Source organism: Boleophthalmus pectinirostris, unplaced genomic scaffold (genome assembly GCF_026225935.1).
Source record: "Boleophthalmus pectinirostris isolate CB_2022bp ecotype Guang Dong unplaced genomic scaffold, ASM2622593v1 HiC_scaffold_14, whole genome shotgun sequence".
Taxonomy (NCBI): Eukaryota; Metazoa; Chordata; class Actinopteri; order Gobiiformes; family Gobiidae; genus Boleophthalmus; species Boleophthalmus pectinirostris.
In genome coordinates, this window is record NW_026571047.1 from 19861211 (window position 1) to 19888626 (window position 27416).

The window sequence follows — 27416 nt, forward strand, 5'->3', positions numbered from 1 at the left end:
CTGCTCCTCGGATCACAAGGTCAAAGCGTGGATAGATATAGATTTTTTTTAACACTGAAATAAGAATATATACACACAAGTCACTACAATAACCTGCAAGATTAATCACAATCAAATCAAAATCATAATACAGTTTGAAAGGACACAACTAACAAAGACAGACATTTTTAAGTACCAACAGTACAACTTAATATCTTGTCTTACTCTACTTAAAAGCTGGTAACCCTTTTGTACCGCTCTGTTCAACAACAATAATGCTCTATATATGTGATTCTTGTATTTTGTATCAGTTCATATTTCAATCTTTTGTCAATTATTCCTGAACTTTGAACAGAATCCAGAATTATTAAAACATAAATAGCAAATTTAATCGCAATTGCAAAGCTTGCCATAAAAATCGCAATTAGATATTTTTCCCAAATCATTCAGCCCTAAATGTAAGACTTATGTGACAACAAAAAATAGTGGATGTATTAAAGCTACTATCTGAAATCATATCGGCGGACCCACCCCTGTTGCGTTTTCGCATACTGCCATGAGTTATCTGGGTTACTGGAGTCTGAGAGTGTGCCAGCTTTGGTCAGACTGAAGAACTATTAACAGTATTGGGTAATAAACAGATCAGTGTATCAAATACTATAACTATTAACAGCAGGCTATTGGATTGGTTTATTGCTGGGTTCCAGGTGGCATCACAACATTTTACAGGCCAATAATATCTCATTCAGAATTGTGTTTTGTAATAGAGTGAGCTCAAGGTTCTAGTCTCTAATAGAAATGTTCAGGTTCAACATTTGTCAATTATCCTTTTGGATATTAATGGCAAAGTACAAACGAATCAATACAAAACTGTCTCTTGTTCTCTCTCTGACAATATGACATCACCACATCTGAAAAAATTATTTATTTGGTTTGGACAGCGAGTGTTAAAGAACATACATGACATGCATGCTGTAAAACGCTGGATAATAATTTCCATATATTTTTATATTTACTGTCATTCACACATCATAGACACTGGATGCAAGGTGGGTGAAGTGTCTTGCCCAAGGACACAACACTGCTGCCCCATTGCAGCACCCAGAGGTCTCCCATCCAGTTCTAACTAGGTTCAACCCTGCTTAGCCTTTACAGGGTGTTTCCAGGTTTGTCTACCCCAAATTTAAAACTTTTTAAAGACCTTTTTAAGGCCACTTACATGAAAATTATGACCAACATCGCACCCATTATGTGGGTGAAAAAACACCAGATCCAATTCTAATAGTGACCAACCAACTACCTTACTATATGTGGAATCTAAGAGCCACTGTGGATTAAGCCTACACTTCCCCATGATCCATCCAACGTTTTCCTCCACTCTACTGATGGTTTACTAAAGTATTGTTTGCGCATACTCCAAATTAGACGTTTATTCGTGTTACATGATTTCACGATGTTGTTTTTTTTCTTCCTCCATTTAACATCGCACTGCAGCCTGGTTGAGTATACAGAAAATAGACTAATTAAATTTAAGACCTTTGTGAAAAAAATAAGACTTGGACAACCTAATTTAAGACTTTTTAAAGCCATATTTTAGGAACATGAAATTTAAGACCTTTTTAAGACTTTTAAGATTCTGCCACTACCCTGTTTTAAGACCTGACTGGACATTGACATGACAGTATGAACAAAGGTCCCTCTGAAATGATTAATCTTTGTAAAAATGTAAATAGAATATATAATGTATGCTTTTCTGTGTAAAGGTTGGGGAAGCCCTCACCTAAGGAACTGGAATGTAATACTGACCTTACCCTGGTCTTCAAGTGTAGTGGTGACGTGTACATTACAGTAAACATATTCATACTGTTCTATTATATATATATGCTGTACTAAAACAAGAAATGGCACCATGGTTTGATTTTTAACTTTTAATGAAAATAAAAAAAACCATAAAAATAACATTTAAAAATATATTAATATAAAAATATGGCATGAAACACAGAGTTCAACTGTTAGCTTCTGAGGTGATGGTTGGACAATTTCATAATTACAATATAGTGCTCACAGATTTCATTCACAGGTTTCCAATTTCAGGTATTTTATGTTTTGGATGTAGTCCTTAAAAAGTCCTTCAAATCATCTACTGATATCACAGAAACCCATGAATACAACACGGTAATCGTTCAATAGTTTTCTTCACTTATTTCAGTCCAAATTCCAGATGATGAATAAAGTCTATTGAGTGTCCCATATCAAAGTTTCTTCTTCCCCTGCAGATTGAGCGCCCCATTCACCACATACGGGACAATACTGACCGTCACCAGGGGCACAGTGGCACTTTTACAGAACGAGAGGAGATAGAAGAGCGGCGCGGTGTGGGTGGGAGGTTTGAACGAGTCAAAAAGATGAAGCAAAACCAGAGAACTCACGACGCACGCCAACTTCTGCCCCGTAGTGTTGCTCTTTTTACTTTCAGTGTACAGAGGAGAGTGAAGACCGAGGCCCAGTCCAAACAGCGTGCCCATGTTTCTGAGCAGGCTGGCGAAGGGGGTGGTGTCCAGGTGAACCCACTCAGGATGGACGCACCATTTTTGGGCTTTTTCCAAGGTCCAGAGGAGGTCCACGCCCAAAGATTTGAGCAGGAGATAGAAGCCCACAGCGAAGGAGGTGAGGAAGAGCGTGGTGAAGAAGTACTGTTTCATGCTGGCGCTGTAGATCCACTGTGTGCGGTTAAAGGCCTCTGCGACAATCATGCCTAAATGGGGACAAGTTTAGGTTATGAAAAATTGTATAGAACTTAAAAGAAAAAGACTATAAAACTATTATAGAGTGCTATTCTTGAAACTTGATAGAAAAACAATTATTCAAGTAATTATTTATTCACTCCAATCCGTGTATCATTCGTTCATTCGTTTTTCAATATAAAAACAATAATAAGAAAACTAAAAAACAACTATTTTCTTCATTATTTGTCTCCAAAACCAAAATGAAAAAAATGGATAACGATTAGTTTTTTCAGTTTTCGAATTTGTGTTTAAATGAAAAATGGGGGGAAAACGGATAACCGTTTCCAGTTTCTGTGACTTTAAATTGCGATGCTGGACTGAACCAGGACTAAAACAGGACTAAAGTAGGTCCGGGACCAGACCGGATCCAGACCAGGACTGAGACCAGCGCTTAGACCGGGACCAAACCAGGACTGAGACCAGGACTGAGGCCGGGACCAAACCAGGACCAGACCATGATTGAGACCAGGACTGAAACCGGGACCAGACCGGGACTGAGACTAGGACTGAGGCTGGGACCAGACCAGAACTGAGACCAGGACTGAGACTAGGAACAGGACCAGGACTGAGACCGGAACTGAGACCAGGCTCATACCAGGACTGAGATCAGGACTGAGGCTGGGACCAGACGAGGACAAGACCGTGAGTGAGACCGAGACTGAGACCGGGACCAGACCGGGACCAGACCAGGACTAGACTGTGACCGAGACCAGGACTGAGACCAGGACTGAAACTGGTATCAGACCAGGACTGAAAATAGTTTAGTCCTGTTTTAGTCCTGTTTTAGTCCTGAAACAGCTGTTAACCTTTTTAATGCATAATGAAGAAAAATGTTGTTTTTTCATTTTCTTATTTTTGGTTTTATATTGAAAAACAAATGAACGAATGATACACAGATTCACTCCTCAGTCTTTGCTCATACTCAATAGTTATAAGCAGAGTGGAGAAAGAAAGAAACTAGAAATGAGATACAAATGGCTCTAAACAACCTCCCTTTTTGGACAGATGTAAAAGAGTGGTTGAAGAAAAACACATTTTATTCTAGACAAAAGGACTAACCTGTGATGACGCCAGCGATGACCTGATGAGGAAAATGTGCAGCGATGAAGACCCTCGACAGACACACGCATACTTGGACCCCACAAAAGATGCTCCACAAAATGACCTTAAGATACCTGCAAAAGGAGCACAGGTATTTAGTACTGTCCGTTACGTAGCCATTCCACCTAAAGGTTATGCCCTGGAAAAAGCAATATAACAATTATCACACTATTGCGGGACACTGGTGCATGTACATCAAAACAACCCATGTTTTGTTGCTTTCTTCCTGTCCTCTAAGTCAATGATCAACTCTCCAGGCAAAGATAGTGTGTCTGTGCTGATAACAGGAGTAAATAAGACACAATGCCAAGATCTATAGAGCCTGAATTACATGAAGGTTTACACTCTCTTACCAGTCTTTTTTGTTGGTTTTCTTGCTTCCAATTTTCTTCTTGCTTGTCATGATCGCTAAGATGGAGGTGACCAAAGTGTAGTAGACCCCAGCTGCTCCCATAGCGTGGCCTGATGGACTACCTGGAAGAAAAAATTATTTTATTAATCATAATCTTTATTAAGGACACAGAAAGCACATACAGTCCATACATAAGAAATATAATAAAATACAATATATATACAGATATACATTTAACAAAATACAACATAAAACTAAACACAAAAACATAAACCAACGTACCCCCCCATTCCCCCCAACCACACACACCTACATAACAACACAAATTTGGTTAAATAAAACAAAAGTAATGTGGTAGTGCCGCATAAACACACCTCTAGGCCCCCTTACATTGATACATTTTGGCCAATTTATTATTAAAAATCCTCTTCTCTCTCTTTCTTCGCCTTTTTTTTAAATAAACATTTTTATTCCCTATACTTATATAGTATTATTTTCACCATCACTATTTCCTTTCATCATCTTTTACTATTAATTACAAACTCAAAGCATAATTTTAAAGGCATTTTCCTTTTTTCCCACCCCATTTTGTCACGTTGTGAGTGTTTATAAAGTTCACTTAAAGTTTGTAGTGGCAGTTGTAGTAGTAACATTAAAGTAACAGTTGATTTATAATGCAGTACAGGTAGTAGTAGTAGTAGTAGTAGTAGTAGTAGTAGTAGTAGTAGTAGTAGTAGTAGTAGTAGAAGTAGTAGTAGTAGTAGTAGTAGTAGCAGCTGTGGTAGTGCACTTGCCACATTAGTAGATCCTTATCTAGACCTGGTTGAGTCCTGTTCTAGTTCAGGTTTAGAACCAGTTTAGTCCCACTTTTGATACAGTGTGTGTGTGTGCGTGTGTGCGCGTGTGTGTGCGTGCGCGTGTGTGTGTGAATGTAATCTAACTGTTCTGTTTAATTCACTTCAAGTACTGCTTTAATACGGGTCCAGATTTGGTTTGATCCTCTTCTAGTCCTGTTTTAGTCCTGTTCTAGTCCAGGTTTAGTACCAGTTTAGTCCTGCTTTTGATGCAGTGTGTGTGTGTGAATGTAAACTAACTATTCTGTTTATTCCATATCAAGTACTGCTTTAATTCTGATCTAGACTTGGTTTGATCCTCATCTAGTCCTGGTTTAGTCCTGTTCTAGTCCAGGTTTAGTCCCATGTTTGATGCAGTGTGTGTGTGTGTGAATGCAAACTAGCTGTTCTGTTCTGTTCTGTTCTTACCTGGACCAGTCTCACACGTCATTGGATATTGCTCAATATGTGGCCGGACACCGTTGCCATAGTAGGACGCCTCATGCACCCACCAGTACGGCCTTTCCCCAAACAGAATCCTAGAAGAAAACCAAGAAGTTAATATTTGTTTCACACAAAATTTCACTTTCAAATTCTTCACATTTCTTACCATTTGAACACTAAATTCAACCAGTCTCCTATCACTGCTACCCAGATGAGTTTGATGCCCACAGAGGCACGCAGGTGAATCCAAAGAGGAAAGAAAATAAAAAATGTGTTTCTTAAATCGGCTGCCCATGACACCCAGAGAAACAAGCCCTGTGCATCTTCATAGTTTGTTTGTAGATAGTGGGTGCTAGTGATCCCAAAACCCTGCAAAGCGTCCATTACAGTACTAAACATGTTTAAATAGTTGAAACTATAACCCAAACCCAATTGAGATGCAAAATAGACTGGTTCTATCCCTGACACTGCAGCTTGTTTTTATAGACAAGGGACCCACCACCTAAACGCATGCTCACGTTGACCTTTGGACATTGAACATTAATAAAACACAGGGACTGAGTTCGGGGACGTCCAACAGACAAACAAGTTGTACATATGTTAGGAGAATGAACTGACTTTGTTTGACGTCATGAAGCGCAATAGAAATGTGGAAATGGAGAGATAAAAGTGAGCAGGCTGTGTGCACGTGATTGAACAGCTTTCAAAGGGATCAATCAATCAGGAGGTGAAGGGCAGGGGGGGTTCTAGGGTAGGAATTATTGGGTCATATACTGAAAATGTTGTGACCTGATTTATGGTTAATATATCTAATTTAAAAAATTGGGGTATCCATTTGAAACAGCCAACTAGAAAAGTCTTGTTGTCTGTCAGCTCAAATTAACTGCACTGAAATACTTGTGTCAAAACATTAATGGGAAAATCTATGCAATAAGATTTTTAATAAAACTATATTGTTTATTTAGCTCCCCTTGGGATCAACTACTCTTCCTGTGGTCATGTTAAATTCCAAATATAACATTTTATAAGTATAAGCAAATGTTGCCCTTTGCTTTCAGGTTAAATACAGTCTCAGGAAAAGCAGACAAGTGTTATTTGTACATGTTTGGTACATACTAATCCAACTTCATATATGCTATATTCTCGTTTATATAGATTTATAGTAATTATGCATTTTGAGATTATTTTTTGACACGAGATGCATAACTTTGGATTCATATATTGTGTGGTTAATGATTCCAATCAACACTGGCACATCATTGGCTTTGACTAGTTGTACTTGTTTACACTGTGAAACTCTGCTCTGTGCCAAGGAGAGGGTCTGACTTGTTATACAATGTATTTGTTTTTGCAAACAACCACCTATTATTCACCCAAAATCAGGAGAGCTTTGGTAATGTGTTGGAAAAGCAGTAACACATCTGCAGGTTACATAAGGGGGTCAATGATTACATGTCTGAACTGAGGAGATAGAGTGAGATAAACATGGAACTGTGGAAGTCATTAAGTTTAATGCAGGTCCTTTACATTTCTTTGTAGTAATGGAACAAATATGATTTACAACTTTGATTAATTGAATGTATTATTTTCCAAAACAAGGGCTTATTTTAGGTAATGTTTATGAGATATAAAGCATGATCTATCTTCATGTGCATTCAGGCCCTGGTATACAGGGGGGCAAAAACATCACTCCCTGACTTGAAATGTTTTGCACCCTCAGTTAATGTGCATTGAATAAAATAACATGTATTTTATTAAGTGACAATACCTTACACAAATAAAATAAAATCTTAAACACCCAAATGAATAAATAGATCGTCTCCTTCTCCATGGTTTGGCTCTTGACCCTTGACCTTTCTCAAGGTTACAAAATGGCTGAAAATTGGGCCTGCCTCCTCTTTGTTTGTGGACCATGTGGTTGGCTCATGGCAAGTTTATATTTAAGCTAAATGATGACCTAACCAGAATCAATTTCATCATATTTTGTTTTTAAATGTTCACTCTCAAACAGTAGTACTTTCATGTCCAGGACAAAACCACTGGCTTTCTAATCTGAACTGATTGATTTGTTTGCGGTGTTAAGATACAATTTGACTAATTAGCACATTTCTCAGAAAAGTTTAACTATCCAGATTTTGGGATGTTCAGGTCAAAGGTCACCAAGCCCATCTGCACCATCCCAAAAGCAAACAAATGTGCTAACCTTGATTAAAGTCCAGTGGGGCTAGCATATACACTGAATTGCAAAAACTTACATCAACAAAAGGCTGGTCTCTACTTAAACAGCACAACTCAGTGGATTTGGATCTGGAACTATGGATCTCTTGCACAGCTGGGGGGTCGAGCTGGCCGTGTACCTGCAAACAAACTATCAGAGCTATGAAGGATTGTTTAACCTCGCGTCGTCAGTTGCAGATTTGCACATGACTTTTTTCTTATTTTTCCCAATTTGGTTTCACCTCCGACGGGACATTGCAATCCGCCTCCTCTGGGTGGCTGTGATTGGGGATTGGCTCAACCTAGTTCTGAAATGGTAACGTTTGCATATTTTAAAATGAGAAAATAAGCAAAAGTGTATTTGGACAGATATTTGAGAATGTGGGTGCTAAAATCTGTTTACACATTGCTGACCTGCCTTTTCTTATCACGTTTCCCCATGACGTAAATCCTTATTAGATCAACAACATGATTTATGATTTGTAGTTATGTAAATGTGATATGTGTGATGGGTTATGTTTAGGGTTTAGGTTAAAGTGAGGAGAGTAGTGACTATGTTTAAGGCTCAAGGAAATGAATGTAGGTCAATGTAATGTCCCAAAAAAAGCACAGAAACCCAACCTGTGTGTTTTGTCACATTAGGGTCCTGTTTGGAGAGCGGCCATATTGGTGGGTTAAGGAGACGCGATTCTATGGAACAGGTCCAGCTCCTCCTCTACGGCAGTTTCCCATCACGTGTGAGACTGGGCCAGGTATAATGCTTCACTGATGTCCTCTTAACCTTTGTTCTTAACCTTACCAAGATACATAAACAATTGAACTAGGGATTTAGATTTGTGACAAAACACTCCCCCACTGATTTATGATCCATTGTAACATGATTTCCCCTTTGATTCATAATATTAAATGCATTTGAATATTTTTGCATCAGAATTAAAATGGTTTGAAAGTTAGAATATCCATTTTATAACTTGATTTGAGTGATAATATTAAATGAAGAGGTACCAAAATAAATTTCCTTAAAATAACAAAACTTTTAGGAAGCTATGGCCAAACTGTATTCAAACTGTAAACAAACCATGATTCTATAACTTTAAGGACTAATTTTGTGTTTTTCACCTAACAGCAATTATGTCTGTAAAATGCAGGCACTTTGTGGTAATGTGAGAATATTACTACTGGTAATTAGGGATGTAACAATAACTGAAATATCGTGATATCGTATTGTCAGAGTTCTAACAATAATATCGTGGACCATCACAATATATCGAATTACAAGTCTCTTTGCTTAAATGAAGAGTTATTGTGCAGCAATAGCTAAAAAAGACAGAAATACATAGACCATGATCCTCTGCTCCATTTCAGTGTAGACTACAAGAAGAAATAACAGTTCTAAACACTTTTAAGTCTTAGTTCTTTGGATTAAGTCTTGTCAAGGCATTTTAAGAGGAAAAAGTAACATATTCACAGTTTTAGCTGTTTAGCCTCCACAAAATATCCCAATAAATATCGTACTGTAAGATGTATATCGTGAAAATATCGTACAGAGAGCTTTGGATATTGTTACATCCCTAATCGTGAGCCTCCATATCATGAGCTTTCCCACAATATTGCAATAAATATCGTACCATAGGGTTCATACTGTGAGGATATTGTATCGTGAGACTTTGATATTGTTACACCATTATCAATAATCCCTTGTTTTTTGGTCTGAAAACTAAATTTTGGGCCATTTTTTATGATATGGATTGACCTCATTATGGATATTAACCAGGTCAAATCATTAATCTACAACAGTCTAAATGCAAACTAGTTTTGAACAATAGTGCTGTGCTGTTACATGAACACACCCCTTGGTTTTTAATAGTAGTATTCAACAAAATGCTCACCTATTTTACTTGTAGGAAGCCCCTCAGGTCATGCCATGGGTGCGGCTGGGGTCTGGTATGTGATGATTACAGCTCTCCTCTCACTGGCAACTGAGAAGCAATGTCCACCGCTGTTATACACGTAAAGATAAAACAATCATCTTAAACTCAATTTTATATCTATGGTCATGCCACAATTTTAATAATGTTTCATGAATTTCGTGTCAGATTCTTGCAGATGGGGCTAAATGCTATAATGGGGTCGTTCTTGTTGGTCGTTTGCATGTCTCGTGTTTACATGGCGGCTCATTTCCCTCATCAAGTCATCGCTGGAGTGCTCACTGGTCAGTATATCATTGCTATTTTACTTAGTTATTCAAGATGCAAAATATTGAATGATATGATGCTAAATAAAATTGCCTAACAGGAAAAAAAGGGTTTTGAATCAAGAAACTGTCACGAAAATGTAAAGTGAGTAATAGTCTAAATATAGGACTTAAAGATAATTTTGACAAAATTTTAGATTACTTTGTGCAATATCCAACTTTTTCTGAAAGGGTTCCACATTCTTGTCTCCGTGGAGATGTTTCTGCTTTTCCTGGAATGTTCTGCAGTATTAGTCAGGCTGGTGCCACCTAGTGCCTCCACTCAATTTTATTTCTCTCCAGCAACTAGATCAGGAATCAGAATACACTAGACGGTTCGAAAAAACCTCAGAAGTGCGAGTTTGGGCACCAGCCAATCAGAAGAACCATACATTCTGTGTTGGCAACGATTCCCAAGATCAAGGATTTAAAGTTGGAACAAAGAGAATGTTTGGTGAATTTTATCAAGGGGAAAGACGTTATTGTCCTTCTTCCTACAGAATTTGGGAAAAGCTTAAAATACCAGTTAGCCCCATTAGCAGCGCATTACATATGTCACGACCAAATAGCAGCGATTGGTAATTTTTTTTTTAAAAAGTACCCGCCTACTGTTGAGCAAACGAATTCTAATGCTGTGATGTCAGACGGTTTCTATGAAGTGAAACCAGCTAATGAATCAGGCTACCGCAGTATGGCATAGAACTTAAAAATATGGATTCCTCTGCATGGGTTTGACAGAGTTGACCTATAACCTGGCCTGCTGGCACCTTAGCTAGTGGGGAAAATTTGTGTCAGTTTCATATAGGGAATAGGAATTTATTTACAGACAAAACTTTAGCAAAATAAAAACACCAGGATCATCTCAAGTGGGTTAATACAAATTTTAAGACCAACATTATGAGGCTCACTGCAGCAGTTAGAGAGAGGTGACAATTTTTCATATAATATAAAGTCAATTAGATCCAACATCGATGGAGTCGGAAGCGCCCCCATGCTCACTTCCTGTATGGAACGGGATGGCTAGGAGATTAGCTATCTCTATTTATGTATACAGTCTCTGATCATAAATCATGTCTTCACATCTGTGCAGGTATTCTTGTAGCTGAGGTCATTTCTCAGTTCAAGTGGATCTACCACGCCAGTCTAAAAAAATATCTCTTCACCACACTCTTCCTCGCCTTGTTCGTTGTGGGATTCTACCTTCTGCTCGAAGCTCTGGGCGTGGACCTCCTCTGGACCATGGAGAAAGCTGAAAAATGGTGTGTCCATGTGGAGTGGATTCACCTGGAAACCAGCCCCTTCGCCACCCTGCTCCGTCACATGGGAACCATCTGTGGACTGGGATTGGGTCTCCACTCACCCTTAAATAAAGACACTAAAAAGAGGAGTTACACCTTCAGGATGGGGTGTGTGGCAGCTTCATTAGTCCTACTCTACGTTTTTGATGGATGGACTTTTTCCTCTGATAACCATATGAGTTTTTATTCCCTCTCGTTTGTTAAGAGTACACTGGTTATTTTAATTCCCACCACTATTGTTCCTTGGGTGCTGTACAAGATTTTTACAGCAGAAAGGGCAGACAAAAAATTGTAATTTCAAATGTTCATCTAGTTTTTATAATATTAACAAATGTCATTTAATGTTGAATTTTTTTTATCAAGTTTTAAAACGTGTTAAAAGATGAAATGGTCAATGAAATCCCTTTTTTCATTGGAGATAATTGCATTTTTTTTTTTTTTACTTCAGATACCCTTCCCAATCAAAAAAATTGCATCAGAATATTTTTTTTTTTTACTGGAGAATATTTTGAGCTGAATATAATTAATTACTATTTTTCATAACATTTTCACAATATTTAAGTGTTCAATAAATCTGATTGTTTTTATACATTCCCTAGCGAGCCTATACATTCTGGGCCTCTGTTTTTACATTTGAAAGTTAGAATATGAGTGTATTGATCCTTTAAGCATATTCTTATAATGTCGATTGTTAATAAAATTGTTTTTTCAACCTATGAATACAGATTGTTGTGTCCTGAAGTTTCTGAGAAAGTCCTGATGGTGACGCAGGGAACACCATTTAAATATTAACCCAAACATGCTCTTGTCACTTAGCGGTCCCGCCAACTGACTTTCACCCCTGCATCCGAGTGGGTCAAAAGTGAGGCTGCCTTCAGAGCTACACGTGAGTCCTTTTAAAACTGTTTTCACTGATAGATCAAAAGAGCATAGGACTGAATAAGCTGCCACATTATACAATACCAGAGAAATAGATATGAATAAAATTAGAATATCTTATTAAAAACTATTTGAAAAAGGTGGAAGAAAGATATTGAGAGTACTGTTAAAGTATTATTACAGTCAGAAGTAGAAGTAAAGGAGTTACCCTAACAATTAGAAACAAATTGCAGAAATACAACTATTGAGTAAGGGATTAGATTAGAACGTCTGTGTTGGAAGATAGCAGAAAAATTAATGCTGATATTTCCAGAATAAGAAAATGCCTAGCTCATATCTGATGGTGTATACTAGCCTAACTAGATATCAGACATGATGCAATAACATGTGTATTAGGTAACAGCCAATAAAATTAATCAATCAGTGAAGACTTAAATTGGTTAAGTTTCCTCCTCAATAAGTAAAGGCCAAACCACAAAAGATTGAGGAGAAATGTTTAATTAAAATTAAAAAATACATAGCGCATTTGTGTGTCTATGACCTAACCTCTGTTTTATAAGAGGATAATTATGTCTTTAAAGGGCTTAAAAAGAAACATATTTTACATTTAAAACAAAACATGAATGAGTTATGTGTCCATTTTTGACAGCATTGGAAGTGCCGATTGTACTGGGGGTCCGGGCCAAGAACAGAGGTAACTGACAACAGCTCCACAGGCATGATGGGAAATGTAGGAGGCTGTCCGGGGAACAACGATCAACATTAGTACAACGCATCCGTGTTACTGCTCCGAGGCCTCTTGATCTTTTCAATGTTTTTCAGAATCATGTCGTGCAATGTTACCTAAAAAGAAAAACAATAAAATTAAATCAATGTTAAAAAAAAAAAAAAAAAAACTGCTATAGGTAGGGCATATTTGAAAGCAACAACTTACATATTGGTTTCTGAGCTCTGATACTATAATCTTCAGACTGATGTATTCCTTCTCATCAATTTCAGTAACCGTGCGTCGGTAGTCCTCCTGTAATTATATATATATAACGTGTTATAATCTAATCCAAGTCCAAGTTTGTTAGTTCAGATCAACAAGACACTAGATGGTGCTGTTGCACACCAGTTGAGGCTCTGTATACATGTATAATTGCAATCTATACTCACAACATGAGGATATTTTGCTATTTTGGAAACCAGCTTTGCCCTTGTGATGTAATATCTGAAAAATGTTACATTAAAATAAAACAACATAAATATTAATTTAATATAACAATCACAAAGTTTTATATGTATAGAATATTTATCACCTTGATATTTGGTCGAGGTAGGATGCCGCTTCCCCTTCAACAGTTCGGAGTTCAGCTACTGTCTCCTCCTGAATTGACACTCCAAAGTTGTTGCCGTCTTCTATCCTTGGAATGAGAAGCTGAACCCACATTTTGACCTAAACAAGAAATTTAATTTTAATTTTTTTTTTCAAAACTCTAAAACTTAAATAATAAGCTATGAACACATTCATTTTAACATAATGAATGTATGTTGTAACTTACGGTGTTACATTTCTCAATGAGTGTCCTGATTTCAGGTTTGACTTTCTCTATAAGATCAACAAGGTTAGAGTTGCTCTTCATCATGCCACCTGGCATAACAAAGACCTTGGTGCCAGTCACTGAAAGATAAATAGGACAATTTCAGAGGTAAATAACTGTTACAACAGTAGACCGTTCAAGAAAAATTACTAATAAATGCAGGCCCTCCCATTCTCATAATGTGTCCCATCATGTTACATGTTCTTCTAAAACCTTTTGAGGTAATCCATGTGGCTGTACTTACTCATGTCATCCCCTCCTCCATCATCCAGCTTTCGCTTTTTAGCATTTTGCTGTAAGAAAAAAGCATAATCATGATATGTTTTCATCCATCACCATTGAAAACAACGGCTTTAAAAAAGGTAGAACTTTACCGCCTCGAGGCCGTCATGGAGGTTTGGCAACAATATGGGGTCTGGCACTGTGATGTTTATTTCTGCATGAATCTCCTTCAGTTCTGTAACGTTGATGATGGGGTCCTACAAACATAATGTAATGGTGAAATACTGGCATGGGGGGGACAAGAACTGTTGAATTTTAAAAAAGCCTAAATACCTTTAAAAAGTGATCAAGCTCAAGTAATTTTTTGGGGAAAAAGTTTGCCACTAGATCCTCTGCCTGTAAGAGAATAATGACATTTATCTAGCCTTTATAGTTTATTATTCCGGCTAAAACACTTTTAACAAATGTGAAATAATTGTACTTACCTCTGCTGTGATACGTTCCCTAAAAGAATCAACCTAAAAATATTAAAACACGTGTCAGCAAATCCAGACAGACAAATGAAAAATCTTATGTTTCGAAAAGATTAAACCTTAGCCATAATACTTTAGTAAATACATGATAAATAGCCCACGCCGGTATGTTGTTTTGAAGCTGGTATGACGGCTACAGGTAACTCAGGGCCTATGTTTTCACACATGTGGTCTGCCATTTTGGTGACTGGTATTTGCTTATTAGCAAAGTGGTGAACACAATCTCCAGATCCAGCCTTCATTTGCTCCGTCGAAGCAAAGAAAACGAGATTTGACAGGTGTAATAAGGCAGGCGGGAAACGAGCCGGTTAGCCACTGTTATCTATTAGCCTGGATCACGCTAAAATCAGCCAAACCATTAGCACACAAATGCCAACATCGCATTAAGTAGCCAAAAATGTGCTTCAGTTCTGCATACCCTTACCTTAGTTTTGAGTTCATTGTCCACCTTAAGAAGCGAAGACATCGTACGACGTGAAATAATAATAGAAAGTTCCTAAAAACTTTAATTTAACTCGAAAACGTGTGGCTTATCGGTTGTCTGAAGCCACACTTGCGAGCTTAAAGATGACGGAATAAAACTGCGACCCGCTAATTATTTGAGTGCGCATGCGTGAAACGTCACTGTATTTTTTTTCCCGACGCAGCTGACGATGTAAACAAGAAAAGACGGTCGAGGGCAAAAGGGATCAAAGATACCAGTGTCACCACCAATGATAGCTATAAAATTCCCATAAAGGTTGAGATGGGGCTCCCTGTTACTATTAAAGTCAATTTCAGGGGGAATGTAAAGCGTTTCCTTGCTCAAGATCTGGATAAATTGGAGTGGGAATCGGTGGAAACCTGGGTAAGCTAAAAGCGTGCTGGCTAAACGCTGGCGCAGTTTGGCGAAAAGCAGGCCCAGACACGGCCTAGGCTCGTAAACAAAAGACAATCTGAACACCTCTCGATATCGTTACAAAGTGTGTGTTTAGATCAGTTTTTAGAAATAACAAAGGGTCCTCGGTAAATGGGCTAACAAATCTAGTGTTGTCGTTTTGCAACATTTCACCCATACGTGAGCTCTGTCGGAGAGACAAGCGAACACATCTGTAGACAGGAATTTGGGTGCCACTGTTTCAAAACATTTTTATGCAAATACAATATTTAATTATACTATTTCATTTCAGATTAAGGCGTCATTTGGGATCAACCATTTTCAAGTGAAATATTTTGATGAGGACAACGAAGAGGTAAGAATTATGTATTGCTTTCAGAAATACAGTTAATGTTTACACAACGACTCACTCAGTCAGATTTTGTTTAATGAGTGATTCATTAAGTTTCAAAAAGGTTATAACAAATAGTGGCCACCAATACATTCCTGATTTATGAATAGACACGTTTGAATAATATAAGGCTTGTTACATCCATTAACAACATCAACGTAGTGGCACATTTGAATTTAATTTACCAATATATTTGTATTTTCTCCTTTTCAGATCTGTATAAATAGCCAAGGTAAGAAACTTTAATTTTAATTGTGTGCTGTTGTAGTAGATAAAATATTTAACTAAAATGATAGAAGAATGTGGATATATATTCTATAGTTTTATGTATTATTCTATTCACTCTACTTGTGTATATGTTTCTGACTGTAACATTTAACTATGGAAGAGATTGTTGATCATGTTTTTATTCACCTTATACTGTTTGTTTTTAGATGAATATGAAGAAGCTATTAAGGTAAGTCACTTTAATATCACTTTCGCTGCACTTTCACTATGTTTTGTAGTACCATGTCTTTGTGGTATGTAGAGTGCAGAGAAGCAGGGGAACCAGTTACACATGAACGTGTACAAAATGAAGGGACAGGCATGTGGACCATTGAAGACTGAAGTGAAGGAACTTAAAGGGGACCTCCGACCTGCTCCTCCGTATCCTTCCAGAGTCAAGACTGTGGACAAAGGCACTCAAGTCACACCAGAGAAAGAGGCTGTAAGAAGTCTTTTACTTTAGTCAAATGTCTAGGTTTTATATGTACTGAATAATGAATTGGGAATCCTTTTGCTTTGTTTTAGGCTGCAGTGAAAGACAGCAAGGCAAACAAACCAGAAGATGAGCCCCCTCCTGTATGGTTTAGATCCTATATGGAGAAGGTAAATTCTATCTCAACAAATGGATTAAAAAAAGTATTGGATTTCAAAAGGTTTATTAACTATTTTATTTTTGTATCACAGTTTAAAGATGAAGTGGTTAAAGAAGTGGTAGAGAGGATGTGCAGTGATTTCTCTGGTCAGTGCTGCACACACAAGTCTTCAGACAGAGGCCTTGAGGTGAACGGTGCAAGTGGTGGTGTTCCTCTGGGCCCCAGCGCAGGCCCATCCACCTCAAATGAGTCCCTGGGTTACACCCCAAACTGCAGCAGCTGCAACAAACTCACCTCTGATGGGGCGTACAAATGCAGGTAGGTACTTTCACGACATTGTCTCCATCACAAATCTACAGTGTTAAACTCACGGTGAATGACCTCATCTCCAGTGTATGTCCATCCTGCATCCTGTGTGAGATGTGCAGACATAGCCATGACCCCAGCCACAACCTCATTAGAACGAAGACACCTCTTTCAATCCCTGAGCATGGGCCGTCTGGAGAATTAAGGTAGAGACTAATGGAAATAATAATTCTGTCAGTCAACATTTCTTTTATGCTATTGGTAGATTTGATACTTCTATATTTATTGATTGTGTTAATGTCTTTTTTCTGGGTCAAATATCTGTCCATAGTGAACAAATAGGTCTTCCTGATAACATTTCAAACCAGGTTCCCAAGGCGAGGAGACAGGACAGTGCGCAAGGCCGAGCGACAGCGCCTCAAAGCGGAAAGGAGGCAGCTCAGAGCTGAAGTGAAGGAGATCAAGAAGAAGCTGCGCCTGGAGAAGAGAGGACTGCAGTGGAGTGGGCCCTCTACCTCAGCCCGAGCCAACCTGACAAATGTGGCATCCGCCTCCACCCAGGCTCCTGCCGCGCCCCCCAGCGTCGCCACGGAGACAGCCTCAGGTCCAGGCCCTGCCCAAGGCCCCATCTCTGCCCTGGGCCCCGACCCCCAGACCTCCAGTCCAGAGTAAGCGCCAACTTGGAAGGGGCGTCCTTCAATGCTGGGTACCTAAACCCAGCATGGATGCAAAATCTTTTTTTCCCAAGAAAATCAAAAATATGCCATCTTTGTAATCTAGTCTGTATGAGTGTTTCGCTGGCTGAGCTGGGGTGGTGGAAATGTTGGAACTACCTCAATGTGAAAACTGCTGCTGCTGCTTCATAGATTTTCTAAGAAAAATGCTTTTGAGCTGCAAAAAATCTGGGGTCCTGCTTTTTTGATTCATAGAGAACAAAAGAGATGGGTATTTAAAGAAACCAGGGCTATTTTCAACAATGCTCTGTACACTTGAAACTAGGGGTCCTGGGGTCTCGCACACGTCCTTGGTGCCCACAATGGCTGCCTTGTTTCTGGATGAAAATCTGCCTGACGGCACCCGTCTGGAGCCTGGTACCAAGTTCATCAAATACTGGAAGATGAAGAACTCGGGCACAATCAGCTGGACCTCAGAGACTAAGGTACCTCCACCGCCGAGAGGACAGACCCACTCTCTCTGTGCCCTGCTTCACTCTGCGCCCCTCAACTCATTCCCTACTTTTAACAAGTGCAGCTAATACTGAGCTAAGACCCTTTACCCCTCCTACCCTGTGTGAGTTTTTTACTTTCCCTTAAAGTAACGTCTTATTATTTGGATGTCTGACATTTAGTTTGATTGTCTTCTCTTTGTGTCTGAGCTTTCATCCCTTAAACCTTTGGCTCTTTCTTTTTAGTTGCATGCTCCTGTCTTGGTTCCTTTTCGCATGTGTATTCCTATTTTGTGTTTTGTGTATGTGTGGGTGCACACAGCTAGTGTTCATGTGGGGCAACCTTGGCCTGGCGTCAGAGGAGAAGAGGGAGGTGCCAGTGCCCTTACTGCTGCCCGGACAAATGGGCGTTGTCAGTGTGGTGTTTGTGGCTCCTGTGATGGAGGGCACCTACACGTCCCACTGGCGGCTCGCCCACTGCGGCTGCCAGTTTGGCCCACGCGTCTGGTGCAGCATCGTGGTCGACCCCAGCAACAGTCGCAGTGACCCTTCTCTTCAAAAGAAAACACTGGCAAGTTTACATTACCAACTAACTGAGCATGTGGTTAATATGAGATTTAATATTTGATGTTTCACCTCAGAAAGACGACTTTAAGTGTGTGGAAAAAGAGAAGGAGGTAAGACCAAAAGACACTGGTCCAGTCCTGGCAATGGACATCAGCCATGACGACTTGTACTTCCCTTCAGTGGACCTGCTCACGGCCCAGGTGCACTTTCTCACTGCATTAAACCAACAGGCAAAGTTTTCCAGTTTAGTCCTAATGATTTTTTGTGTTGTTTTTTTTTTTTTTTTTAGGATTTACTCTCATTTGAGTTGCTTGATATAAATATAGTTCAAGAATTGGAAAAAGTGCCCAACAATACTCCTGTTGGTAAGATAATAAATATTACAGATTTTTTTAAAAAAATTAATTGTTCAGTTTAATGCAATTTAATCCTGTCATTTCTGATCCCTCAGACTTGACTCCTTGCATCTCCCCTTTGCCACATGACATACCTATGCTGGAAAAGACCACAACTTCACAAATAAAATCAGAAACAAATGAGGATGTTGAGGTTACAGGAGTCAGAACACTTTTTGGTAAGATTAACAATAAATCCTATACAGGTCAACTTTGGTGATTATGTTATAAACATTTTCTTCTACATTTTTTCAAAAGGGGCAAAACTAAAGCCCCATAGAGAGATGCTGGAGTCAGTAACACAGGAGGAGGAGAGAGAAGAAGAAATCAGTGGCGCTCAGTTTTTGTGTGAAACTATTATTCGTTCACTCACTTTGGACGAACCACCAGACCACAGACCAATGCGCAGGATTCTACATAGCAGCCACAAACCACAATGTAATGCAGAAGTATTGTTCACTCTTTATAATAACTGTATATTAATTAGCCCTATTAAAGCATGGACAAAGAAATAACTTTATTAATACCCCAACTTCTAACCTCTTACCCCTTTAAGTAATTTCTAAGCCTGAGTTATTCTTCATATGTATAATTCATGCTTTATTAAGACTAATTAAGGTGTAGTTATTATAAAGTGCTACAAAATAACTTATCCACTCTACATAGTTAAAGCTACATTAATAATATACTAATATTGATTCATTCATTTCAGTGGTTTCTAGAGGTCCTAGCATTTGCCTTGACAGAAATACAGATGTTGAAATGACAACTAAAGAAATGAACCCTAGAAGAGTTGAGAGTCTGGCTCCACTCCCAAATATATCTGTCACACAAGATGAGGAAACTACTACAGGTACATTAAAAAAACCCTAACCTTATTTAGTCCCTTGTTGATTTATATTAATGTCTGTTTTGTTGTACTTGCATGCAGCTCTCCTGTTGGAACCAGAAAAACAAAATGTTATTTTGCATGACGACAAAGACGATGAAGCTGTTGTTTTGAATGGCAATGAAGTAAATGAAGATGAGAAGGAGGAACGGGCAAACAGGGCGGAAGACTGGGACGAGGTAAGCGACTTGTGTCATTGATATTATTACAAGTAAAATGTACCACAGATTCTTTAAAGTCAACATGAAGTGAGTAATGTACCATAAACAACAATAATTGGATTTTTATGAGAGTGATAAGGGTCAAGAAATAGATCATTAATCAAGGGTGGGTCTATCTAATCCCTCAGTCGTCCAGGTAGGGTCCAAAGCAAAAGAAAAGAATTTTGTCAACTGGACCAAAAAAAATGTTATTTGTTCCTAAATTGAGCTGATGTGGACTCAGTTTGGCAATGATCTAGTCCTGGTTTAGTTCTGATCTAGTCCAGGTTTAGGTTTGGGTTTAGTTCTAGTTTAATCCCAGTTTTGATGTGCTGAATGTGCAAAAATGAACAAAATCATCCCAACAGGTATACAGTATCCAACCATCAAAATCTAGAACACCTACCTCATTGAACAATACTTTAGAGCCCAGTTTGTTCCTAATTTAGACTTGGTTTGGTCCTGGTTCAGCAGTGGTCCAGTCCAGTTTTACTTCCTGGAGTGTCCCTAATTCTGTGTTGTCTGATGTGTGTCTAATGCCATAGTTAATTGTTCAGTATTATTAGTTTTTTTTATTTTTTTTATATTACACAAAATGGACTCTTGTGAGCTTTAAGCCATGTCATGATGTTGTTATGTCATCAAAACATACCTGAAGTTGTGTTTGTTTTGTTTGCACATGCTTGAGTAATCCTTTATTATTAGGCTGTCTACATCTTCAGAGCTCAAAATGCTCTGTTCCACCTTGTCATGTCATGTACTGTAGTTTTCAAAACAACAGCAACGGTTTACCTTTTATTTAGTAAAGTTCCAGGGCTGAAATGATCCAAATGATTCTAGTGAAAGTGTAAAAGTTCCTGCACTTCTTGTTTTACCATATGTCATCACAAGGTGGACCAGAGTGTTTCCAAGTTTGAGAAACGAATTCAGTCTAAATATGTAGGTTTTGTGTGTTAAGCATTTATGAATGAAACAAAACGCAACTCCAAACATGTTTTTGATGAGTTGCAACCAGGTAGTTATATCACTTTGAATTACCTTTGTATTACCTTTATTGACAAAATTTCTCTTTCTTTCACAGGTGAGCAGCCAGACCTCCTCAGTCTCCTCTTGTGACGACTACATCATCGTTCTCCCCGACTGCTTTGACACGAGCCGCCCTCTGGGACAGTCCATGTACAGCTCCGCCCTGTCCCAGCCAGACACAACCACGACCCCCAACGACCCTGCAGCCAATGACAATGCAGCAAGCGAGACTGCAGCCAATCTGGACGTAGAACAAGACAAGGATAAAGAAGAGCCCGCCTCCAAACTGAGCAGGGCGGCATCGCTAACAGAGAGGGTGGAGCCAGAGGACGGTGGGACAGTAGCTGAAGTGTCCCCCGTGTCCTGTCCCCCTGTCCAGAGCAGCGTGAATCAGATGCTGTGCGCCTCCCAAACTCTGGACGCGGTCACTCTGACGCCTGAAGTGGTCCCGCCCCCGGCACGTGCGGACCCCCTGCTCCCCCCACCCACCCTCTACTCACCAAGGTCAGCTCCTCAAAGGCCTGTCATGATAGCAGATTTTGAAGTGCGATATATTGCTACAGAGAGAGATTGTGGTAAATAGAAATATTGAAACCCTAACCCTTTATGCCACGGATACAATAACAATAATGCAAGTAAATCCCATTGAAGTATTTCTAAATCAAAAGTATCATTAAAAGGCATAAGCTGCAACAAATACGTAACATAATTAACCAGTAATTAGCCATAGAAGTCACTTATTCAACCATTTACGGTTCAAATCTTACTGTATTACAATAAAAATACCCCAAATCTCCCCACAGAAATTGCACACATGATAAATATTGAGTTTCAGCTATCCTTTATTGGATATCAGTCATTAATAATATAATAATGAATAATATTAATCATTATATAGGCATTATCTCGACATATTCTTTGAAAAAAAAAATCCTCCTCCTCCTACACACAGGATTAAAAATACTGAGTGGTCATTTTTTAAATTATATCACTTTAAAGAGGTGAGGTCAGCAGCAGAGAATGAGTTGTCCTATTTTGAACAGGAAGTCAGCACTTTTAGAACGGAGCACAATTTGGAGCTCTCTCACAACAAATGGTCTTGCTTCCTCATATTTGTGGACATAGTTGATTTGCATTGTGTCATTCAAATAAGGAAGTTATCGCTTCTGTCAGTCAAAGCAAACTGCAACAACCTTTAGCAACAGCATTTATTATTGTTGTCCGAGGTGGAATATACTAGGAAGTTGGAACCATGCACTTCTGATAGATTAATCCACATGTAAGATAACAATCTAAACTCAAGAATAAGAAGAGTTTTAGGTAGAAAGACTAGTGAGACCTGCCAACACTAAATGCAACAGGCCCATTCAAGGATTTGTTTGAATACATTAAAGACATCTGGTATAAATCAGTCAAATAACATTTAAATGTGGTGAAGAAGTCAACCAAGACGGCCCGAGTCAAAGAACCCAGGATCATTGAGTTTCAAGACCAAGTCAAGTCTTCAGTCAATCAAAATTGTAACTTTACTTCTACATACAGTCTTATATCTTTTGGTAATTCTTTTGAGTGTTTATTTATTCAATCTCCATTAGCTGTCACCAAAACGACTCTTATATGGTGTTATATGTGTCTGTTTTAGGTCAGAGGCACTGTATTTAGCTGAGGACCCCAGTCCACCAGCTTGTGAGCCATATGAACCTCAACCAAGAGTCCACCTCAATGGTAAATAATTTAAAAGAAGTTTGAATGAAAAATATCTGAAAGCTTTTGGGTTAGTTTGTTTTTTCATTTATGTTTTTGTGTGTTGTAACAAAAAAGTTAAAACTCGTTTAAAGTTTTAATCAAATTACTAAATATTTTTTTAAAAAGTCTGTGTTGTTTTAGCTTTAAGTTTTGAAAGACACTATGAAAACTTAAGAGGAAACAAGTGGTGCTTTTGTTGCCCCGTTGATTTTGAGATTAACTATTACTGATAAAGAGTTATTTTTGTTTTTGAATCTGCAGTTTCATCTGGTTTGTCAAGATCAGCTGGCTCTGCTTCCAGTGCCTTTGAGACATACAACCCCAGACCCAGCAATGCACTGCAGCCAAGGTAAAGGAGAGGAGACAATTGCATGATTAATTTATTACGATGACTGTAGTTATTTTATTGTGTGTGTGGTTTGTGGTTTGATTGATGGTTTTGTTTTCACATGCAGTGTTTCCTACAAGTTTATGGACTATAGTGGCACAAGTGATTCATTTTAAATAATTTCATTTAATACAATATTTAGTTGTATACATGTCACTTATTGCCTCTACTGAACAAAAATCATTGATTACAGAGTAAACATTATTGCCTCTATATGTTAACAGTAACACTACAAACATAAAGTATAATTTGTTTTACCTTTTTTGTTTTTGCTCAGCTAGTTTCCACTTACATTATGGGTTTGAAAATTACTATAGGAGCTCACCATAGTCTCCTCTATTAATGGGAAACCCTGATGATGTTACTTTCATAAAAATCACAAAAGATGTATATAGTTTGCAACGTTTCAATCCAATCCAATTTTATTTGTATAGCACTTTTTATAAACAAGACAGTCTCCAAAGTGCTTCACATAGCAATGTAACACATTTTACTTAAAAAAAAAATATATATATAAGACACAGAGGACCACACAACTCACGTGGAATTAAAAACCAGGGGATAAAAGTGTTGCTGTTTTGTAATAAAACCTTCTTTTTTAGTTTTATATTTCAAATGATGAGTATCAAATATGAAATTATTGACTGATTATTTTAATAGCAGATTGGTCATTACCTTTATTAAGACTACTCATAAATGATCTAAATCTATATATTGATAGATTTGTGTTGTGTGTGATTTATTTATTCTGTTGATTAATGTCTTTTTTTTTTTTTAACAGTAGGGGTCAAGGTGGCATCACAGAGGGCCTGGTAAAGGGTGCTCTATCTGTGGCAGCTTCTGCGTATAAAGCTCTGTTCACTGGACCAAACTGCACCATACAGGTAAAACACACAATGCTGAACTAGTCCTGTGTTTTGTGTAGTATAATACTGTAAGATGTGATAATGCTCGGAGTGCTAATCTGGCATGTTAGTGAAGGGAGATATATAGAGATAGAAAATATCATAACTGTTTTCTTTTCTTTTTTAAACATATGCAACATTTTAAAGGCAAGTCCTACTCCTGACAAGTTGCCTCTGTTGAATTGAAGGATGGGTGAAATGCAGAGAATAAAGTGTACCTTTAAAGGTCTTATGTTATGCCTTTTTTTTTTTTTTCGCTCTATGTTATAATGTTGTTTCCTCATCACAAACAGACCTGAAGTTGTGTTTTGTTTCATTCACACATGTTTAACACGCAAACTTTGCATATTTAGGCTGAATTCTTATCTCAAACAGAAAGCACTTTGTTCCAACTTGTGATGCCATGTGGTAATACAGAAAGTGCTTTAAACTCCATACACCTTCATAACAATCATTTGGATGATTTCAGTCCTGGAATCTCTGCTGAAATGAAAAGGTAGCTTGAAAACTACCACCACTTCATGACATCACACGGTGGAACAGAGCATTTTGAGCTTTGGGGATGTAGACAGACTAATAATAAAGGATTATTCCACATGTGTGAATGAAACAAGCACAAGTCTGGGTAGATTTTTATGAGATAACAACATTCTAACATGGCTTAAAGTTCACAAGTTAATTTTGCGTAATATAGGACCATTAAGTTCATGGTCTAAAGTTCATCCAAAATAAACCAACTTGCACTGCATAAAGTGATATTATAATAGTTTTTTTTTCTCCTTTTGTTGAACTATGCTTGAACTAAGACATTTGCTGGCACATTTGGCAGATTTCTGATGGATTTGCGTAATACTGACTAAAAATCATCACCAGAATAAAAATAATTGATGTTGGACTTTATGGTCAGTATCATTCACCTCTATTGAGAGGTTGATGTCAACATGTGGTTATTAATAATATCTAATACAGGAAGTGATACATTTTAAACCATGACTCACTGCTCTATCACCCTCTCTCACTTTTGATAAAAACATTTTAACAACTGCGTAGGTGTTAGTTTACACCTACACAGTTGTTTCTCTCACCTTTGTACTGCACATCCTTTTTACATATATATATATTTTTTTTTAGCGCGGCATCGACCCAGCCACGAGACAGGACCCGTCGATGATGGCCATGCTGCTGGAAATGGGATTTAGAGACCACCGTTTGAATCAGCGTTTATTAAGGAAGCATGGATACAGCCTGCTACATACGGTCAACGAACTGGTTCAAATGGCCGAAGAAAGCCAAAACGAAGCAGGAGACACCCACCAATAAGAGAGGAGCTTGGGGTTTAAAAGCTAAAAAGGAAAATATAAAATTATCTTTTTAAATTTTGTGGGAAAGAATATTTAAAATGTGTCTTTTTTTTTTTTACACCAATCAGGCATAACATTATAACCACAGATAAGGGAGGTTAACATTTAATTAACTTAAACTATGTCAAATAACCTGTTAGACAAGTGAACATTTTCTCATTCAAATCAATGTTAGATGTCAGATGAATACAGATTGCAGTATATATTGCAATTGCTATTAGAGTTTAGGTTTTAATAATGGATTTTGTAAAGTTCACAATTTAAATGTGTCCAGAAAGACTAAAATAGAACTTAAGCTAATACAAGAATTACATTTTAGAATATATTTCTACAGGGCTACCAGTTTTCGACAGACTAAAACATGCCGTTGTGTTGTTTGTGGAGGAAAAGAATGGTACTGGTAGAAAATTGCAGTTTGCAATTTGGCAGCTGTATTCACTAAAATTTTGATCAAATTTCAATCTTGCAGAACATGTATCTCTAAATGGTAACTCTTGTACAGTCAGTTTATTTTATTTATAGAGCACCTTTAAAATGAGAGAAGGGAAGGAACATAATGTTGTATTATTGACTGGTGATGCATGTGAGGAGAGCCAACCATGATTCAGATAAAATGTGATGACAGTGAAGTTGGTTGGGTTCACAAGATTTCATAACATTATAAAGAACTTAGAGTTAAATATTGAAGCAGAGGGCAACTCTTTAACACCTTAAAACTGTTTATTGCAGATATTTTGCCCTGGTTTATGGCCAATATCCATAATTACTGGATCTATTCAGAAATAAAACTAGCCTGATGTCAACTCTGTCAGTGCAAATTAAATCAGGTAAAATTATAGCTTCACTTTAACTTCATAATGTTGTAGTATTATCCAATCAAACTTGCTCAATTCAGAAAGTAGAAAGGGCCTAACATATGTGGGCGCAATACCTGGACAAAGTAATAATAATACAAATATTCTTGGATTTTGTGTTTAGATATAGAATTATTGGCCCGTATTCTCGATCTTAGATTACGAGATTATCAAAATCAAGAAAACATGTGGTTACAATATTTTGCCTGATTGGTGTATTCTATTTTTAGGATAGCCTACTTTTGAGAATGAAGGAACATAAACATGGCACAGATGTAAGAAATAATAGATTAGTTTTTGAAAAAGTTAAGAATTATTATTATCCCTAAAGAAGCACTTAAGATGAGTTAACATGGCAGATTAAGCTTTGCCATATTCCTGATTTACTTGGACATAAGAGCTTTATATATGTGGTGGTGTGGTGGAGAGGGACTGAACTGTGTATAAGCTTCTTCATAGTGTTTGTATGGCTTGTAGCTGCTTCTTGGTCTGGTAAAACGCTGTCATTTTCAGGAGCATAGCTAGAAATTAAGATGATAATTATTGAATGTTATACAAAGTTATACATGTGGATGCTACTGGGGCAAGTTTAATTTCAGAGTCAGCAGTGCAGTAAAAAGGTGCATTATATAACATTTCCGGTTGAGAGTCCATCACCTGTTTGTCTCCATGGAGATGTTATCGTTTTTGCCTGGAATGATTCACAGTATGGCAGTATGGCATTAGATTTAGCTGTATCCATAGAAACGAGCTGAAGAGTCCACTAGGTGAAGTTATTCATGGGTTTCAGGAATGATTATAGGCAACAATTTGAGAACTTTTTACTATTCAAAAGATGGGATATTTTGTTTTAAATTATTTATTGCTATGGCAGCAGTCCTTATTTTTCATAATTTTTAAACCAATTCATAAAGCAGATCTGTGGAGAGGAGGGCCTAGCCTGATTCATCAGACGGTTTCAGTTTGTAGATATGATACAAAGATGGTTTCACTTTGTAGAAACCATCTGACCTCACAGCATCAGGA

General features: G+C 37.9%; 4 protein-coding genes across 4 annotated transcripts; 2 read left to right on the plus strand and 2 right to left on the minus strand.

Moving 5' to 3' along the window:
• Nucleotides 1-1957: 1957 nt before the first annotated feature.
• Nucleotides 1958-5959, minus strand: g6pc1a.2 (glucose-6-phosphatase catalytic subunit 1a, tandem duplicate 2). The gene is made up of 5 exons (XM_055150211.1): nucleotides 5662-5959; nucleotides 5481-5590; nucleotides 4220-4340; nucleotides 3825-3940; nucleotides 1958-2734 (listed from the first exon to the last, which is right to left on the minus strand). Exons 1-5 carry the CDS (start codon nucleotides 5892-5894, stop codon nucleotides 2232-2234), a joined length of 1083 nt encoding a protein of 360 aa, XP_055006186.1. The 5' UTR covers nucleotides 5895-5959; the 3' UTR covers nucleotides 1958-2231.
• A 1449-nt stretch (nucleotides 5960-7408) lies between these two features.
• Nucleotides 7409-11726, plus strand: g6pc1a.1 (glucose-6-phosphatase catalytic subunit 1a, tandem duplicate 1). The gene is made up of 5 exons (XM_020918235.2): nucleotides 7409-8028; nucleotides 8355-8464; nucleotides 9617-9722; nucleotides 9809-9924; nucleotides 11036-11726. Exons 1-5 carry the CDS (start codon nucleotides 7811-7813, stop codon nucleotides 11536-11538), a joined length of 1053 nt encoding a protein of 350 aa, XP_020773894.1. The 5' UTR covers nucleotides 7409-7810; the 3' UTR covers nucleotides 11539-11726.
• An 878-nt stretch (nucleotides 11727-12604) lies between these two features.
• psme3 (proteasome activator subunit 3) lies at nucleotides 12605-15044 on the minus strand. The gene is made up of 10 exons (XM_020918237.2): nucleotides 14885-15044; nucleotides 14413-14445; nucleotides 14261-14323; nucleotides 14080-14184; nucleotides 13950-13998; nucleotides 13667-13785; nucleotides 13424-13560; nucleotides 13281-13335; nucleotides 13057-13143; nucleotides 12605-12965 (listed from the first exon to the last, which is right to left on the minus strand). Exons 1-10 carry the CDS (start codon nucleotides 14924-14926, stop codon nucleotides 12885-12887), a joined length of 771 nt encoding a protein of 256 aa, XP_020773896.1. The 5' UTR covers nucleotides 14927-15044; the 3' UTR covers nucleotides 12605-12884.
• A 51-nt stretch (nucleotides 15045-15095) lies between these two features.
• Nucleotides 15096-27025, plus strand: nbr1a (NBR1 autophagy cargo receptor a). The gene is made up of 22 exons (XM_020918234.2): nucleotides 15096-15307; nucleotides 15630-15692; nucleotides 15942-15960; nucleotides 16163-16185; nucleotides 16258-16437; nucleotides 16521-16598; nucleotides 16680-16906; nucleotides 16981-17100; nucleotides 17263-17562; nucleotides 17894-18053; nucleotides 18382-18630; nucleotides 18701-18826; nucleotides 18916-18991; nucleotides 19078-19200; nucleotides 19280-19459; nucleotides 19734-19874; nucleotides 19953-20089; nucleotides 21192-21640; nucleotides 22779-22861; nucleotides 23144-23231; nucleotides 24052-24154; nucleotides 25307-27025. Exons 1-22 carry the CDS (start codon nucleotides 15206-15208, stop codon nucleotides 25493-25495), a joined length of 3216 nt encoding a protein of 1071 aa, XP_020773893.1. The 5' UTR covers nucleotides 15096-15205; the 3' UTR covers nucleotides 25496-27025.
• The last annotated feature ends 391 nt before the right edge of the window (nucleotides 27026-27416 follow it).

Excerpts from the sequence above, each read along its gene's own strand:
- g6pc1a.2 (XM_055150211.1), bottom strand. The coding sequence starts at position 5,894 with ATGTTTAGTACTGTAATGGACGCTTTGCAGGGTTTTGGGATCACTAGC. Across the intron at positions 4,341-5,480 it reads GACGTGTGAGACTGGTCCAG|GTAGTCCATCAGGCCACGCT; the intron begins GTAAGAACAGAA and ends TTTTTCTTCCAG. Across the intron at positions 3,941-4,219 it reads AAAACCAACAAAAAAGACTG|GTATCTTAAGGTCATTTTGT; the intron begins GTAAGAGAGTGT and ends CTCCTTTTGCAG.
- g6pc1a.1 (XM_020918235.2), top strand. The coding sequence starts at position 7,811 with ATGGATCTCTTGCACAGCTGGGGGGTCGAGCTGGCCGTGTACCTGCAA. Across the intron at positions 8,465-9,616 it reads CACGTGTGAGACTGGGCCAG|GAAGCCCCTCAGGTCATGCC; the intron begins GTATAATGCTTC and ends TTTTACTTGTAG. Across the intron at positions 9,925-11,035 it reads CATCGCTGGAGTGCTCACTG|GTATTCTTGTAGCTGAGGTC; the intron begins GTCAGTATATCA and ends ACATCTGTGCAG.
- psme3 (XM_020918237.2), bottom strand. The coding sequence starts at position 14,926 with ATGTCTTCGCTTCTTAAGGTGGACAATGAACTCAAAACTAAG. Across the intron at positions 13,999-14,079 it reads TCCATGACGGCCTCGAGGCG|CAAAATGCTAAAAAGCGAAA; the intron begins GTAAAGTTCTAC and ends TTTTTCTTACAG. Across the intron at positions 13,561-13,666 it reads TCATTGAGAAATGTAACACC|GTCAAAATGTGGGTTCAGCT; the intron begins GTAAGTTACAAC and ends TTTCTTGTTTAG.
- nbr1a (XM_020918234.2), top strand. The coding sequence starts at position 15,206 with ATGGGGCTCCCTGTTACTATTAAAGTCAATTTCAGGGGGAATGTAAAG. Across the intron at positions 16,438-16,520 it reads TCACACCAGAGAAAGAGGCT|GCTGCAGTGAAAGACAGCAA; the intron begins GTAAGAAGTCTT and ends GCTTTGTTTTAG. Across the intron at positions 16,907-16,980 it reads GATGGGGCGTACAAATGCAG|TGTATGTCCATCCTGCATCC; the intron begins GTAGGTACTTTC and ends CCTCATCTCCAG.